General features: G+C 39.7%; 1 protein-coding gene across 1 annotated transcript in view; it reads right to left on the bottom strand.

Moving 5' to 3' along the window:
• Positions 1 to 5,718, bottom strand: part of LOC149284780 (NHS-like protein 1) — a 127,295-nt gene extending 121,577 nt beyond the window's left edge. The window contains exon 1 of the mRNA XM_089496209.1: positions 5,421 to 5,718. Coding sequence (XP_089352335.1) covers positions 5,421 to 5,718 — 298 coding nt within the window. The remainder of the gene's footprint in view (positions 1 to 5,420) is intronic.
• Positions 5,719 to 19,113: the final 13,395 nt, after the last annotated feature.

Raw genomic sequence — 19,113 nt, 5'->3', positions numbered from 1 at the left:
GAAAAATATATATATTTTTATTTACCAACCTGCCCCCCCCAGTTATGCACATCTGCCCCCAGGCTTGCCACTCTGCTCCCAGAAATGCCTTATACCCCCCTATTTGCCACTCTGTCCCATGATATGCCTTTTAACCCCCTATATGCCCCTCTGCCCCATGATATGCCTTATAGTGGCATATAGGGGGTTAAAATGCATTTCTGGAGGTATATATATTTATATATATATATATATATATATATATATAAACTGCTAACAGCAATCACACTCCTATCAAGCCAAGGCAGCCAGTACATGCTGGAACCTGGGGATGATAGTAGTGGGATTACAGCCTCCCTATGTCATGCTACCACCACCACCCCCTTTACACATCCATGCTATCACACACACACTCATTCACAAACATTTAAATACTCATTCATTCCATTAATCACACATACTTCACACATTAATCACAAAAACTCTCCCCCACCCCCTTACCTGAACTGCAGATCTCCCACTCGCAGACTTCTGCAGGGGCCCGGCTGTGCGAGCAACTTCTCTGGCCCCGCCCCCAGAGGAAGGAGGGGGGAGGTAGAGTTATGTGAGGACTGTGCTAGCTTCCTGTTCTCCTGCTGCTAATAGCAGAGACGCTGCTCGCGACCAAAGCACCGGTAAGCAGCATGGCCCCAGCAGAAATTTTTTTGAGATCTGATTAGAAGACGACCTCGATTATAAGACGAGGGGGATTTTTCAGAGCATTTGCTCTGAAAAAAACCTTGTCTTATAATCGAGCAAATACGGTATATATATATAAATCATACCTTAGACGTCAACAGTGAGTCGTATTTGTTGATTCAAGCTCATTTGAATGAATGGAAATTAAAAAATGCCAACTACACATTTTTGCATTTCTGTGGTGTACAATGGACTTTTTTACGATCTAACACATCTAATGCTAAAGACCATTACATGATAGCAGTCATGTTGAGCTCTTGAGATAATTACCTCCTTAAATCACATCAAATTAGGTCACATCTATTACTTTAAGGCTATTACTGGTTATCTTTGGCTTGCTGGTTGCTTAGTAGGGTGTGAAAGTGGATACTTACCACAAATGGCTATCTCAAGGGTATTTATTTACTAAATACAAGTAGGTGAGTAATTGCTATGTTTGAGTCAGTATGTATGTTTTTTTATATACTGCCTTGGATAACAGAGCTAAACACATAAAATGACTCAAATGCAAGTGAAAACTGTTCCATTCTCTTAAAAAAAAGATTGAAAGTTTTTTCTTTCTTAAATGAGATTCTAAAAATTAAAAAAAATTGTGGATGTTCTCTTTCATTTAATAGCTGTCTTCAATCAGGCCAGCTGATACTTACAAAGTAATTTGCTGAAAGAGTAACTGCAATTACTTTCCTGTGTCATCTGACTGTTCATCTAATCTTACCTACCTTCAGAATTGCTGAAGATGAAAGGGCTTATTGCACGTCAACAGCTGGTCAGCTGAATTTTGTCTATCAAGACAACACTGTAAAATTCATGATATTACCTGAAAATCTTTGATTATCAGATGCTAGTGACCCTATTCAAATAATGCTGTAATAAAATATTTGGAATGAAAACATAATAACTTTTCATGAAGGCTACAAACTTATTATTGATGGTCACTGCAGCTTCATTACAAGTATTAAAAAGTTTGGAATACAGAGGCAATATTGGTGTCCATGGTGGTTGAGCCTTAGTTATGTTGAGTTGGCTTGACTAAGGTTTTTGCGGTCATCTTTGGATTGCTCCTTGGCCAAAGAAGTAAACTCTATGATTTAGACCCCTCAAACTCCTTATTTATTACGTCAGTCTGTTTAATTTCCCTTACAAAAACCTCAGGAAAATATTTGCATTGACCAGATCATAGACAGTGACTCCCGACTATACAGATTGGGATTCCAGTTTAACATTTTACAGACTTTGTCATGCAGACTGTGGCATATAAGGAGGAACAACCTATTATGCTTAAGCATAGAGTGGTATTTTTAGTTATTTCCTTTATTAAATACAACAGGAAAGATAAACAAATGATTACTGGACACTTAAGCAATGTCTGTCGCTGTGATTTATTAATAAATATACCTTATATATTTAGACTTTGGATTTGTTTTGATGATACCGAACTGGCCCATCAAATCACTGCCCCAGCAATATGAGGTTGTGAAAAGTATGTGAAAATAGGTTAGGCCAAGACAGGCCGAGTCCTAATCAGAATGTCAGCTGGAAGCAAGTGACCGTTAGGGTCACAGATGTTGCTGTAGCAGGCACGTACAAAAGAAACAAAAGACGCTCATGCTTGTGTGATGATTATACCAAAGGAGAAGTGATTCTGGACCAACAAATGGTGAGATGCTTTTCAACTGCTCATATGATTCTGTGAAATCTCTAAAAACTGTGAAACATCCCCAATTATCTTTACCTGCAGCCAAACATACCTTTAAAAACATTATGGGCAAAAAAACAGGAAATCCAAAAACCCTCCCAAACATTCCATGTTTTTCTGTTTTCAGTATTTCTTCTGCTAGTGTCAGGAATTGGATTTACTATGCAATAACTAAAGCTACAAAACAAATATTACAATCATATTATCAAACAGAGCTGTTACCAGGAGTATGTCTTCTGTTTTTGATCTGTCTACATAAAACAGGCCTCTGCAGTACCTCTGGATGCCGTAAGTATCAAGGGGTTCCCATTGGCATTTTTTATGTAGAAGTGGGCCCTTTCGAAGTAGCCCTAATCAGTTACTAATTGTAATGATGTCAGCACATCATTGGCTCATACTTTGAGTCAGATTCTGGGTATTTATTTGTATAACTGAGCATTAATTACACATGTTTAATAATGTTCCAAGACACAGAGCAAGTACAGTAGTACACAGTAATCTTCTAACACCAAGTAGCTGCTTGGAAGTATGCAAGTTCAATTCACATGATTACAAAGTAGAGCTAGCATGTCCTACAGCACATGTGTGGGAAGCATACTTAACTAAACATAAAGCAGACAGGGGAAGAAGGAGAGATAGACTACATATAGGCATTAAAAATAGAATACAGACTGTCCTTTTATTATTAACTTTTTTACTCGCCCATAAGTTTTTAACAAACCTTTTAACAACAGATTTCAAACCATCTTCAGTATTTCTCTACTTTGATAAAACATTTAGCAAAATAGGGATCCAATTAGGAAGACTGGGTCAGTCAATTGTTATTTAGTCCTACAGATAAAGACTGTAAAGACTAATGTAGTATAAGTTAAATATACAGATATTATATGCCTATATTTAAAAACTGGCAATGATTACCGGTAAATATCAACCCAAACCTCAAGTCGTAAGCCAGAAACCAACCTCATGCCAACTAAGGATGAAAACAGCTGTCCATGAGTAGTGGTCTGGCTTTTGCACCTCTGTCTCCACACTTAGTTTAAAAAGAGGCGTTCATTGGTAAACTTATTTGATTATACCTAACCAGAATCCATTTTACTATAGGATTTCATTGAGAAGTCTTTAGGCTTGCCTGGTGAATGTGTTAGTGTTTGACAATGGTTCTTTGTTTCACACATGCTTGGCACCATAGGCATTTCATCATTTATTTCAAAAGAACAGTGTAATAATGTAGAAAATGGCATGACTGTTCCTTTAACATTAGCAATGATAGTCTGAAAAACTGTATTAAATGTAACACTTCGGTTTATGATTATATAGATATTTACAACATATATACTGCATAATTAATCTCCAAATGGTCTTCAAATGTAAACACAAAATCAATGCAATATTTTACAAAGTTCAGAATACTGGGGACTAGTGGTGGTGGTTTGAAGAAATATACTTCACTTTTGTGGGTTCCATCACTAAGGTTGCTAAAGCGAAACTGTAGACTAAATACCACATAAGAACCATTATCATGGGGGCCCGAACACAAACCTTTTTCCTGTGTTTCAGGCTATGGTTTATTTTTCTAAAAGACACACCAAGGCAATTTGCGCTCCAAAATAATCTGCCTTTTTTCCATTTCTACATTCTTTTGATTTTAGCAGGATATAGGCTAGTCCACAAAATACAATCTTTTATGGAGCAGGATAATTTTCAGCACCTGTCAAAATATGGTTGTAGAAACCCTAAACCTTCCAGAAAGACGGGGTCCTGTGGTCAAGGTATTATGTTGACTAAGCTCTCTTTTTGCAGATCCATACTGACATTTGGAAAACCATGTTGAATTTAGGTGTCAGCTGCTTCCCATACAAAGGCCACACCTTGTTTTATGTTGACTTTTATGTCTTTCAGGCTGCCGGCAGCATAGTGACAATGCCCCATGCTGATTCAGACTGAAAACCTGTCTGCTGATTTAGTGTACACAGAAGTAACATCAGGGCCAGGACCAGCCTATAAATATGTATAACATTTCAATGCTGGCGCGATCCCTGTAACCACCGCTTGAAATTTAACCAGCCAAAGCTAATCTATGCCAAAAGCAATGAAAGTAATAGTTTTAGTGAGTACAGACCATTTTGCATAAAAAGTATTAAACCCTAGAAGATAACACTCTCACCACCTCACAATTAGGTGCAATGTTTCCAACATGGTTCTATATTAAATTATAAATCATTTTATTTTGTCCAGGTGCAATGTTTTCAACATGGTTCTATATTAAATTATAAATAATTTTATTTTGTCCAGGTGCTATATTGCAACCTAGTGTCTGCATATAACAAGATGTATATTATTGTTGACGTTAAAATGTTTATATTTGTGCATTTTTTCTATTTTTTTTATTATACCAAAACTAGCATATTTTACTTGGAATGTGCAAGAGGTTAAGGTTTTACATTGACTTTTTAGTACTGAAAGAACTACAAAGCAATATATGTCCATGCATTCACAATTTGTCACAATTGTAAAAAATATAAGGTGTCTCGTGTGGCTTTTGAAGTTCCCAGCACTTTTTCTATAAGTGGAAATGGATGCAATAAATACATATATACCGTATACATGTAATACATGAAGCCCCAAGACAAATGATCAAATGTCAACTGATTTAGTACAAATCCACCTGAGCAGAAGCTGTGTTTTGAAGATGTTCTTTGCGCAACATGTCATGTGTACTTGTCACTGTGGGTGTGCATACCTATGTTTGACAGGTAACATGGGTTGTACAGGTGGTGATGATGCAACAAAACATAATTGAAGGTATACATGGGTGTGTGGCACCTGGCATGGAAGACTGATGCATGAAAGTATTGGTTTACCTGGGCAAGGAGCTTCTTTATGAATATGTGAATAAGAATGCAAGCGTTACAGGGGGTGGCATATGATCTCTTGCTCAGGATCGCATTTGTTTGTATGTTTAGTGTTAGATAAATAAAATAGAAATATAGACTGAAGTACTTACGGACTGGCACCTTCTTATGGTCCAGGTGGGAGACGTTGTTCTGCAGACGAGCCAGGCGGTGCTGCAGGCGGACACTGCGATCCCCCAGGGCCACCGCATGGCTATGTATGCTGTTGAAGATGTCCTCAGCATGTCGGGAGAGATCAGAAAGCTGTTGAATGATGTGCACCAAAGTGTGGGATCGTACATCCTCCAGCGATCCAAAGAATAGAGATGTACCATCCTGGGGTAAATGCCCAGAAGTTGAACTCAGTCTACCCAGATGGGAGGGTTGAACTATCCTCAAGTGAAAAGGCATGTCACCAGCTTCAGAACAGCTACTCTTCCAACAACTTTGAAAGATTGTAATTACACAGGCGCTCCAGGAAGTTTCTCCTAGCAAATATACACCCCTGGCTATTTAACTGGGGTTCCTACAAATCAACATCACGATCAGGTGGAGATCCTTAAGGCATATTTATATATGACAGACAAGTGTAAATCTAGCTTAGTGTGGGGTCTGGTGAGACAAGTGGTCCCCAGCATTCACTGTGGTATCCAGAAAGCAGATAACTGGGCGTGCATGACAACACCAACAACCCGATCGGGGTCACAAATAACCTTATGACGACTGAGCACAGATCGTTAATTAGTATTCCTGGGGCAAATCCGTGGTGATCCTTAACAATGAGAAGCAGGGATGTATAGTCCAGAGGGACAAATCAGAATAAGCAACAGATCCTCAGAATGCAACAAACATACAATATGTTACATGAATTTTACTTTTCCAACATACATGCCCAAGAGGTTCTCCATAGATCCCAAGATCTAGTGATTTGGCTCCATACAGCAAGTCCCTTGGACCATCAAGCGTCAATCTGTATTGTTCTCCAAACCTTGGACTCACCAGCCTGTATCCTAAGAGGGTTAGGTAGATGATCGCATTTAAGGTCCTCAGTGTGTGCCCAGACAACCCCTGATGTTACACACCCGAAGATACAAAAGGAGAAGTAAGTCCATCTTCAGGAGGCTTAAAGTTCCACTCTTAAGAGGTAAGGAGCAGCAGGACTCATGGGGGTAAAGTTGGCAGCAGAGCCGGTGAAGCAGTGCCTTGTGTTTCAAATGAAACAGGAAAAAGAGCCTCTCTCAATCCCTCCTCCTCCTCCTCCTCCAGACTGTATAGTCTGCACACTCCAGGGAAGGGGAGGGCAGGGGAAGTGCTTACAGTCCCAGGGAATATATAAAAAAAAAAACAGCAAGACATCACAAGTAACCACCTGCGGATCTCTGAGCTGTTTACAAAGCAAACTTACACTGTCCTGACAGAAGCAGCGAGGGCTGTGAAAAGTGCTGAGCTTTCAAGTGGGGCACCTCATAATTCAAAAACAGGAAAGAGAGGGCAGCGTCTGCTTTTACACAAGTAGGAATTGAAGAAAAGATCAGTCTCCAGAGACCCCCAAATTGGAGACATATGGGGGGTCTGAGCCAAGCAAACCTTGCCTTTTTCTGTTGCAATAGAATAATGGCAGGCACATTTCAAATGTTTATTTAGACAATTAAATATTTTGTTTAAAGCTACAATAGAATTAAACAATACCACAGCATATAAGGCCGCATGATACACTTTACACAATTATAAAAGAGCTGCATGAAATTGTGTTTGAAACAAATTTCCCAGTGTTTATTCATATTTACTGTATGTCGCTCACCAAAGTGAACTGATTAATTCAACACAATTAGACTCTCGTAGGAAACGCCATTGTTTCCCAGGCAGAACTTTATGTTCACAAGTCCATGTGAACCCAATGCTTGGCCCCTTGCATTATACAGGCTCACAAACCTCTACAATAGTGCACTACTGTGCGAGTAACATGTGAAATTTGTACATGTTTAAAATGTCCAATGTGGTATATGCCACCTGCTATAATTAAATGGAATTATATTAACATATGAACACACAATGTATGCTTCATTTGGTAGAAGTTGTGACAGTGTGATTGTTACCATTTTTCCATTTTTGCTGCCGTTAATTATTATTATTTATGTACTTATATAGAGGCATCACATAACAAGTAATGCATTACATAATTTCAGAAAGAAAAGTTAAGGAGGCACCTACTCAAACAAGCTTACAATCTAGACAATACTTAAATGAAACATATATGAGGAACCATGTATTGGCAGAAAAACACAATAGACGGCCCTAATATTCAAATATGTTATATGAACACCATGGTGAACACTACACCACTTAGCATGAAGTGCACATATACCATACTTACAATGTTCAACACGTCTGAGGATATCGGTTGGTGCTTCTTCCCAACTCATATCATCAGTTGCGTAACACCTAAATATTACTACTCTGCCCCCTCCAAAAAAATATTTGGTTTAAAATTATGGACTTCTTCTAATATCAGGATGATTTCAACAAGAACAAAAAAAGCATTTTTGTTCAAACATGAGCTGGATTAAAATGTAGGCTTTTAGCATTCTGTCAGTTAAGGTCAGTTGAGACTTTCTATACACAGAATTTAGATGTAACTACTATATAAAGTTGAGAAGTAATTAAAAGCTTTTTAGCATCAGGGAGTTTTTCCACTTTATGAACACTTTATAATTTTAATTAGGTGACAAACTTCAAAACAACTTACGCTTTACAGGAATCTATAAACATATAGTTAAGTTAGTCAGAATGCCTGCTTTATGGTAAATTGTGAATTACATTGTATCTCTGCTGTTGAAAAAGCATGGCCTAGGGTCAGGGAAGCTGTAGTTGTCAAGTAGCAAAGTGCCCATTCTTATTTAAAATAAACAAATCTACTCGCATTAAACTATATACTTTTGGGGTGGGGGCATTTATTGCTTATTACCCATGCCTATGAGATAATGAGTGACTCATTTTCTTGCATGTTGTCTAACTAATGTAACTAATCATATGACAACATGCTTGTTTTTGCATTTATGGTGGTCTCCTTTGACAAATATCCACAGACCTATGAGGTGCCTGATCGATCAGAAGTTCCGCTTTATGCATTACATTTTCTCTAACTATCAGATGTACACAGGCAGAGCCGGCACTTCTGTAAGGCATATACCGTATATTATCTTAAGCCTCATTTATGGTAACCATGTGTCCCATGTGATTGGCACTCAAAGTGTTAAATGCGTCTACTGTTTGATCCAACCTAGTATCTTTTAGGGAGAGATGTATTCATTTTTCAATAATTATTCACCAAGAGTGAACTGGCCTTGATAATTGCCAATGCATTGTATGTGATGCAAGTCTGAACTGTCCTGTGCAACGTGAAAGATTATGAAACAGCACATGCAGAAACCTTCTGAGGGAGATAGACTTTTGCCACACCTACAAGCGTTCCTCATCCATTTGAAAAGCCAACATATACCAGGTATTCTGCATAAATATTGTAAACTTTGATAGCTACACTAAGCCTCTCTCTTGAGGTGTGCATATTGAGATTTCACAGATTTGTCGATGCAATGTATATATTGTTTGCATACTTGCCAACTCTTTTGTGTGACCTGAAATTACCAGGTGAAGAGGTGTTTCTGGGTCGCTCTCTCCCCTTTTTTCTAGGCAGTGAAGTGCCACTTAGACACGCCTACTACCCTTCCACTCCTAAACCATTTAATGCTAGTTGGGGCTGACCCACACTTCACAATGCTAACCATGCTCCTCACATGTCAAGCCCCAATTTGAAGCCACTTGCTCAAAAGAGGGAGAGATCCTGGTGGCCCTGCTTAATACAAAAGCTCCTCATCTAGCTGCTTTTGGGGCTGTTTCAGGGGTAGAGATGGCACAAGTAGGCTGTTTAGGAGGCAGTGATGGCACAGGCAGGCTGATTAGCTGCAGAGATGGGAGAGACAAGCTGCTTGGGAGCAATGATAACACAGACAAGCTGTTTGGGGCAAGTTTGGTACTGTGGGACATGTTGCTTGTGAAGCTGGGGTACCCTGGGCCCCTGTGGTTTCTAAATATACACCTGGTGTGGCGTATGGGCATATGAGCTTGACCATGCAAAAAAATATATGGGGCTGGTGTCCAAATATTTCCTGGGCTGCTTTTTATTCCCAGTCCGGCCCTGGTAGTATGAAATGGCAAAACCTTGCACGTTTTTCCTGGAAGGCTATTAGTTCTTTACAATGCTTTATTAGATAGTAACTTGACATTCAAAAAAATCTAATTCAAATGTATCTATACATTACACATTACACAGGGCTAACAGAGTTATGTATTGTGATAATGATTGTCACATATAGTATATCAGCGTAGATATCATAAGAATAAATCAAAATGTCATGCTTAGCTATTTGGATGGTGCAAAATAGCAGACCTGCATTATTTACATTGTAAGACACTGATGCAGAATAATACTAGATACTAGAAAAGAAGGTTGAAATAGCTTATCCCATGCTATACACAAAGGGTTTTAATACAGGTATATCATCTTTTATAATATAGGTTTATTTAGTGTATACACCTGTATAATATACTATTTGGGAATAGTGACATATCTGCTTCAACCTCTTTCTTAACATTAACCATAGAAAGCAGGTGAATCAAAATAGAATATATTGGGCACTATGCATGCAAGAAAGGAGATAGATACAATACTGTAACACTGTTAAAACAATATAATTTAATAAATAATTCACTCACAAAAGGAATGGGTTTAGCATTAAAAGAGGTCAAACAAATAGATACTCTACTAGTAAATCAAAAAGAAAAAATACATATTAAATTAAATACTAAAACAAACAAGTGTTAAAATACACGTATTCCTGTTCATTAGATAAAATATTGTTTTACCATTCCACTAATTTGTATGTTTTCTCTAAAAATACATTTTTCTTTCAAATAGCACCAAACTTTAAGGGTGCGGTATATCAGAACATTGGGATCAACGAAACATTCATTACCATGATGTTTTTTTAATTATATCATCATGTCATCATCTTTTGGATTCAGAAAATTGGTTACTGACTAATTTTATTATTGGTAAATGAATAATTATTCATAAATTAAAATCATCATCAAACATATTTGTCAACTGTTTTATATTAATTTAAGTTGGTATATATACAATTCATTATGTCTTTAAAATCATGTTAATTTGATTTTGAAATTGGTCATTCAAATATATAGTGTATTTGTTTATTTCAGAGAATTACGAAGCCTCTGATGAAGTCTAGCTATTAGACAAAATGCATAGGGCCAGCCTATTAATTGCAATTTATTTCCCATACTGCTTTCGCTGAACCACAATGCCAGCTGTTGATCATATCACCATAACAGACAACAGAGGTGGGAACGTGGACGCATGGCTTTGTTACAACCTGAGAGGAGGCAGTGAGATTCCTGAACCCAGTTGGACAATGTGTCATAACTCCTACATTTTATGCAATTTAAAAAATGCATTCCTTTTGTGAGTGAAGTTTTAATAAATTATATTGTTTTAGCTTTTAAACAGTGTTGCACTTTTCTGTGGTTGATGTTTTGAATAACAGGGATACAGAAGAACCCCAGAAAAGTGGAAAGTGGATAAACTACATATAGAGAAGTATTATTTTGATTTTATATTATTAAAAGATGTTTTTGCATTTGTAATATTTGCTTTCAACCTTTTTAGCTATGGTTGTGATCTAAGATTCTATCTTTTCTACACTTTATTTCATATGTATTCCAACTTTTTGAAATGTTCAGTGTCTATATTATAATTAGAATTATTCATTCTGTGTGAATAAGACCCCATCTGATAAGTCATTATGAGCTTCAATAACCAGGAAATTCCAGGCCCTGTTTCTGTTTCAATATTTCACAATTTGTTTTTTTCCCCATTGCACAAATCATCAAAATCTGTTGGTAACTCCAAATAATTGTCAATAACAATAGGGACATGTGGGACATATTTTGGAGCCTTTAACTGTTTGAAAAGGTTTTAAAAAAAAAAGACAAACATAATACATTAGGGATTGTCTTTATCAATCCAGTTAGCGCTTATGTCTCAGTCATGTCTTCCTTCATCATGTGATACTTTAGTGCAGATATACTCCTTTTTCACTTCTAGACTTTAGAAGTGTTAAGCTGAAGGTCATCGTAGTGCTTGAGTGGTACCAAGGTAAGGGGAGTTGGCTGCATCCAATTTAAAGTGAAAGGTATTGTAAATTAAATTAACAATGTTAGTCACAGATAGCCAAGCATTTTAAACAGATTTATAAAAAGAAAGATGGTTTAGACAAGGGTTACCAAAAATGTAGCTCTTTAATTGTGACGAACACATTTATTTGGTCTCGATTCAATACACTATTTAAAAATGTACAACTCCCATACACTTATACAGTGGCTCATTTTGAATGAGGCTGGTCAGGCAATCAACCTCCCCGACAGGCCAGTGCTTCATAGACCAGTTGCCTGTCTATATACACTAAGGCCAAGCTGATGCACCTAGCTGATGCAGCCTCTGTATTAAATGCATTCCTCACCACACGTCTTTATGATGCAGTGTACAGGGATATTATGTCATAGAGCAGTGATGGCGAACGCATTGCACGCGTGCCGCTGTTGGCACGCCGAGCCGTCTCTGTGGGCACGCCGTGACTACAGTCATACACAGGGGCGTAACTAGACGCCTCAGGGCCCGGGTGCAAGAATCTGTTAAGGGCCCCCCCACCCCCCCCAAAAAACATGATTTTTACCCAACAATTTTTTTTCAACAAATTCAATTTACATATTGAATCATATCTGTAAAAAAATCAAAGAAAAAGGGGCGCATGTACAAAGGGCATAATCCACGGGTGTCCAAGTTTTTTCTGCAGTGGGCCACTTCATCAGAATTGTATACGTGCGCGGGCCGCACTCATTTTTCACTGTGACAAAAAATATGGCCTTTAATAAAATATGCAGATTAAAATAAAGTAAAATGACACAAAACCTTTACTCTTCCTCTCACTGATTTCTGGGCCTTGAAAGTTTTGCGACTACAAATTCAGGATTCCCTAGATTTATTCTAGGGATGAACTAAAATGAAAATTCTGGACCAAAACATTCAGGGTTCACTTAGCCAAAACCGAAAATGACCCCCACCTTTAAAAATAATAATAAAAACTCACATGTTTAATAAAAGTAGGTAACACACAATTGGACAAAATTAGCAATATGACTTGGCATGATAGGAGTGTGATTGCTGTTAGCAATCACACGCCTATCATGCCAAGTCAGCCAGTACATGCTGGTACAGGGTGGCTGTAAGTGATGTGCAGACCCCATACTGCTGGCAGCATCAATACACAAGGGGGGCAGCTAGCTAGGTTTCAGCATGTACTGGCTGACTTGGCATGATAGGAGTGTGATTGCTAACAGTAGTCACAGTCCCATCCTGCCTAGGTTCCAGCACTTACACATCCATCCAGTAAATGCTGGAACCTAGGCATGATGGGACTGTGATTGCTGTTAGCAATCACACTCCTATCATGCCAAGTCAGCCAATATACGCTGGTACAGGGTGGCTGTAAGTGATGTGCAGACCCCATACTGCTGGCAGCATCAATACACAAGGGGGGCAGCTAGCCAGGTTTCAGCATGTACTGGCTGACTTGGCATGATAGGAGTGTGATTGCTAACAGCAATCACAGTCCCATCATGCCTAGGTTCCAGCACTTACACATCCATCCAGTAAATGCTGGAACCTAGGCATTATGGGACTGTGATTGCTGTTAGCAATCACACTCCTATCATGCCAAGTCAGCCAGTACATGCTGGTACAGAGTGGCTGTAAGTGCAGACCCCATACTGCTGGCAGCATCACTACACAAGGGGGGCAGCTGGCCAGGTTTCAGCATGTACTGGCTGACTTGGCATGATAGGAGTGTGATTGCTAACAGCAATCACAGTCCCATCATGCCTAGGTTCCAGCACTTACACATCCATGCTATCACACACACACACACTCATTTATTCATATAATCATTCATTCACAGATTCATTCCCTCAATCACACACACTCATTCAAACATCCTCCCCACCCCCTTACCTGCACTGCAGCTCCTCGATGCCACTCACAGACTTCAGCAGGGGGCGCGGCCTCCCTCTGCCTTCTCTGCTAAAGCACAGAGGAAGTAGGATGTCACGTGAACTCCGCTTCCTCTGTGCAGTCCAGAAGACCCTCCCACAAGTAAGTAGCAGGGCTTGAGGTGCGGCTCGCGTAAGATCGGTTGCCCTGGCTGCCGATCTTACGCGGGCTGCACCTCGAGGTCTCGTGGGCCGCATGTTGGACGCCCCTGCCTTATTTAGAAAAAAAAAAAAAACAGGAAAAAGATTTCGGGCGGCCCCTTGGCTTGGGCCCCCCTGCCGCCGGGGCCCGGTCGCAGTCGCGACCCCTGCGACCCCGGTAGTTCCGCCACTGGTCATACACTGTAGTCACGGCGTCGGCTCCCGCGGACATCTCCCACAGAACACTGAAGCCACGCCCAGGGGCCCGAAATCTAATCTAAACGGCCGCTGGGTGCTGATGCCGCCGGCCGGCACTACTTTAATACTTTTTTTAAAGATTTAATATGGCTATTAAATGAAAAAAAAATAGTATTAAAGAAGCGCCGGCCGGCGGCATCAGCACCCAGCGGCCGTATGCGATGGCCGCCAAGTGATGGGAGCAGTGTGAGCGGTGAAAGCTCCGCCCCCTCGCACTCACCTTTCACCCCTCACGCTGCTCCCATCACTATGCGGCCATCAGACTGCTGGAAAACTTATCTAAACGGCCGCTGGGTGCTGATGCTGCCGGCCGGCGCTACTTCAATACTTTATTTATTTATTTTTAATATGGCAAGCCGATCCGGCATATTAAATAAATAAAAAAAAAAAAAGGATTAAAGTAGCTCCGGCCGGTGGCATCACCACCCAGCAGCCGTTTAGATAAGTTTTCCAGCAGTCTGATGGCCGCATAGTGATGGGAGCAGCGTGAGGGGTGAAAGGTGAGTGCGAGGGGGCGGAGCCACTTCACTTGACTTGCCCCCCCAGGCCTTAGGCTGCCAGCCCTCCCCTGGCCACGCCCCCTCGTTATTCAGGTTTAATTGCAGTGTTGGCACTTTGAAAAAAATAAGTCGTTTTGGTTTGCAGTTTGGGCACTTGGGCGCAAAAAGGTTTGCCATCACTGTCATAGAGGATGGCAGCCACAGAGGGAAAGCTGTGGTTCAGGCCTAGGGCATTGTCCAACCATGATATGTCACTTCACCCATCTGCAGAAGAACGGAGTATGTGCGAGCGGAAGAGATCAACTCACAATGTTGCTTGTGAATTGTACATCTTACCCTGCAATATACAAATTTATTAAAAACAAGCTTATAAATAAAGACCCCAGGGCATTTTTTTTCTTTTTTAATATGGCTTTTTTGGATTGCCCCTGTCCTTAGGCTGAGGCTCTGTTGGTCATTGCTTTTTGTTTCTGGCCTGTGTGATGTGGGGCAAGGGATGGGGTCCTTGCATTTCCAAAGGGGCATTTTAATTCCCTCACTCCACTGGGCAGGGGATGGGGGCTGGACATGGCACGGGTGCCCTACAAAGGGTATTTTCTTAATTTTAAGCCTCCATCCCACCAAGAATGTGACGGGTGAGGCACAGTTTTAAAAAAAAATTATATTTAACCCCCCATTAAGTTTATTTTAATGCTCCTGTCCCACTATACACACGAGAAGCTGTCGATAGACGATAACCACCATTTAATTATTTTTAATTTCATTTTTTTAAATATTTTTATTTAGGGTACGCTGAAGGAATACTTTTGAGAGACAATATGCAAGTTCTCATTGAACACACCCTTGTCTGAAACAAAATTTAGAGTTGAATGTGTAAGTTGTTTTGCAAGTGTTAGCATGTGAGGGCACGCAACCTTGGTTAACCCTTAACTTGAGTTGACCACTCAACTTTTTAGTTGGTAGAGAAATACATGACCAGAGAGATGCCTGTTGCCTTCTCCTCCTCCAAATGGTTTTGAACTTGTCTATAACACTTTTAAATTTCACCAATAAACATAAATCACTTCCAAAATCACCACCAGTGAACATTATTTAGAAAAAAATATATATAAATATATTGCTTGAATGTTTGCAAACAACAGTCAGACAAGTGAGTCATGGTTTTTGTATGTTTGAGAAACTTCTGTTTTATAAAATAATTGCAGTATTCATGATGGTGCATGTCTATGTTATTTAATTATTAGTTATAAATAATCTAAAACTTTATTAACAACATAAACTTATATCTGGTACAGACATGTTAATTGAAATGTGTGTTTCATATATATGAGGGACCTTCAAAAGTTTCCACACTTTTATATTTTCCTTGAAAACAGTGAAGGCAGGAGGAGAAGTAATCGGTCGCGTCTTAGAGTGTCATGTCTCTAGTTCTGTCTGGCAAGCCGGCTGCCCTTGCAGTTTAGTATAAGCGTTTTCACCCTGGGGTGAAGATGGCTCCGAAACTTATAAATTGCACAAAAGAGGAACAGCGTTCTGTCATATGCTTTTTGTGGGCAGAAGGTGTGCCGGGAGCACAGATTCATCTTTGCATGTGTGCTCAGTATGGGGATAAAGTTCTCTATGGTTTCGTCTATGAGTGGATTGAAAAGTTTTAAAATGGATGCAAGCGTCGGCAGGAAAGTTGATGTTGACCATCTCCTGGGAAAAAGTTTTTACGAGTTAAAAAAACGTGAACATTCCTCACAATTTAATTTAATTGACCCCAAATTATATATGCAACTAGGATATATATGTATATACATATTTGGGAACTCTCCGGGTTTGGCCTAGGGTTAAAAAGCAGACTTTCAGGTCACACAGTCTGGAACTGATTCCTTCCAATTCTGCAATGCTGTGACCATATCTAAGACTCCCAACTGCTTCTTTGCTACCAGTGTCTTATGGCTAATATCCTTGCTCGATTGCAGGTAACTCAATTAAGTGTATCTTTATATAATGATAAGCATACCTGGGAACTTCTCGGCTCCAGCTACCCGGAGCCTTCCCTTACAGGACACTGTGAGGTATGTATAATTATGCTGAACTAGATGGAGGAAAAGTAATAGTGAAGCCTTGGGGTCCATGTGGTTGTATGGTGTAATGTTGTAACCAAATAAATTAAATAAATAAATGACGACTGAAACATTTTGGATGAAAAGGCCGTGGTCTTTTATTTAGCTTATAACCAAAATACCATTTTAAACACTTTGTAACCATACGTATTAAACCAAACCGAAAAGCTCTTGGCCTAAACCACAGAGCAAACAAATACTTTAAACAAGGCCAACTGCCCCAAAGCCCGTTAGCCTTACACTTACAAAAACCCCCATTTGTTCACTCCCTTTGCAGAGAGCAACTTAACCCCAATAAAAGCCACGACAAAATAAAACAAAAATCACTTTATTCAAAAAAAAATTTTTTTCATACATAATAATAAAATTGGGGAGGGAGGGCGGGCGACAATTCAGCAGCTCTTCCATGCTGCTCCCCGTGGCTCTTGCTGAAAACCGCCGCTCACCAGACTCTGAGGTCAGTGCAGTCGGTTAACACAGCCAGGGTAAGTAAAATAAACACCTCAGGAACCTTCCTTTTATAGTTTAAAATCCCGCCCAAACCCAGCGCGAGCTGTCCTCGAGCGCAAAGAAAATGCAAAAAGCGCAGGCGCACTAAGCGGCGCGAGCTGTCTCGAGCGCATACCAATCAAAAAGGCGGTAAAACTAAGCAGCGCGAGCGCAACAAATACTTGAACAAGGTGTCCTTTATCTGACCCCTTGCAATTAACCCTTTCAGCCAATAATCTCCCCAACAACCAGATGTAACCCTGTGCTAATTTCACAGGGTTTTTCAAATTGCTCTTGATTCAACATTAGCCTTTTTTTAAATTAAAAAAAGATCTCTGCTGCTGTGGACTACTCTTCCAATGATAATCAGCCAGCATTATGACTGGCTGAGAATCACGGGAATTGTAGTTCACAGATAACATATGCATCTTTATCTACTGTTAATTGCACTTCTTATGATTCTCCAGCATCATGGATGTAGTATGTCTGGCTGAACCTCATGGGAATTCAATTCAAAGTGTTGGTTATTTTTAATATGCATGACTGTGCTGACAAAAATTAAGCGTGTTTTAAGCACGACATTGTAAAGTGCAATTGCTTGTATTGGCGAGTTCCATGAGAGCAATTTAACAAAAAAGTGTCCCTCTCTTTTACATTTTGAAATGTTGGGAGGTATGTATTCATGGAGGAGGTTTAGAAAGCTGCTAGTTTCACAAATAGCAAATAGTGTTTTACTTAGAAATACCGCTCATTGTCCCTGGCAGTTACCTCTGTTAGGTATTTTGTCCAACAGTGAACAACATTGAGGTTCATGAACCCAGCCACAATATATGATATTATCATATTATCCTGCTGAACAGCCTTCATGCAAGAAGGCCGGATCAAGCAGCCACACAGAGTGATCCACAAAACATCAGGTCACAGGGAGGCAGAAGAGTTTTATTTTTTACTGCAAAGGAACATCCTTGTAATAATATGAATCTTCCTTTTAAATTGCTGCCTTTATGTTTGTGTACTACAATGCCAACAACTAAACAGGAACCATTGAAATGATGGCACTAGACAACAGTTTGGTATGGGAGTTGTTCTCTACAAATTTTGACAACTTAGTTTAAGAAGGCATAATTCCAGTATAAGTATCTTGTGAGGTTTTACAGTGTCAAATGAAAATGGCACTAAATAAATGCACGACAACTGTCTGTGATACATATGTGCATCATGAGTTCCAAATTGTGGAAGATGAGACATTTTATTTCTATTCCATTATTCATGCTGCTGTTTGCTATGATTATTTGTAAGGGTAAATCCCCTATTCTTTGTCACAATGACAAGGTGAATTCTAGAAATATTGTCACCTACATTACAGGTGTGGGTACAGTTTTGAAAAAACACAAACAGGAACTTTTATGATATTGCATTCTAAATACATAGACATTGATATGTAGTTGGTCCCCCCTTTAGAGCTATAACAGTTTCCACTCCTCTGGGAAGACTTTCCACAAGATTGTGGAGTTTTTCTGTGGGAATTTTTGCTCATTCATTCAGTGGAGCATTTGTGGGCTCAGGCACTGATGTTGGACGAGAAGGTCTGCCTCGCAATCTCTGTTCCAGTTCATCTTAAATGTGTTTATGGGCTTGAGGTCAGGGCTCTGTGCAGGCCAGTCAAGTTCTTACACACCAAACCAAAAAGTGTCCTAATGCTTTTGTCCATATAGGGTGTAAACTGCAATCTAGTGCAGACAGTAGTAACTTAATTCTAGGCAAAACAATGCTCAATGCAGGTGTGACACATTGGAGGTTTGTTACAAGTCACAGTTGCCGTGAATTGGCGTACTAAGTGACTTTGGCTGATAATTTCCTGACTTACACCAGACTTCAGGACTCTTTTCTTTGTTTTTGTGGGAAACTTGTGAATGTTGATTTTCTAAAAGCTGGACAACATTCATAAACGTAGAACCATTTGTCCATCTAGTCTGTTTATTTTTCCTGATGCAAAGACTCAGACCTTAATTCATCCTTGGTCTTGTCTTAGGTTCAGGATGGCTTTATGCCTGTCCCTTACATGTTTGAATTCCATCACCGTATTAGCCTCTACACACTGGCAGGGGTCGCAGCTGTGAACGGGC

This window comes from Sceloporus occidentalis, unplaced genomic scaffold (assembly GCF_023333645.1).
Source record: "Sceloporus occidentalis isolate IW3139 unplaced genomic scaffold, rSceOcc1.0.p SCAF_88, whole genome shotgun sequence".
Taxonomy (NCBI): Eukaryota; Metazoa; Chordata; class Lepidosauria; order Squamata; family Phrynosomatidae; genus Sceloporus; species Sceloporus occidentalis.
This window is presented reverse-complemented; position numbering and strand designations above follow the sequence as displayed.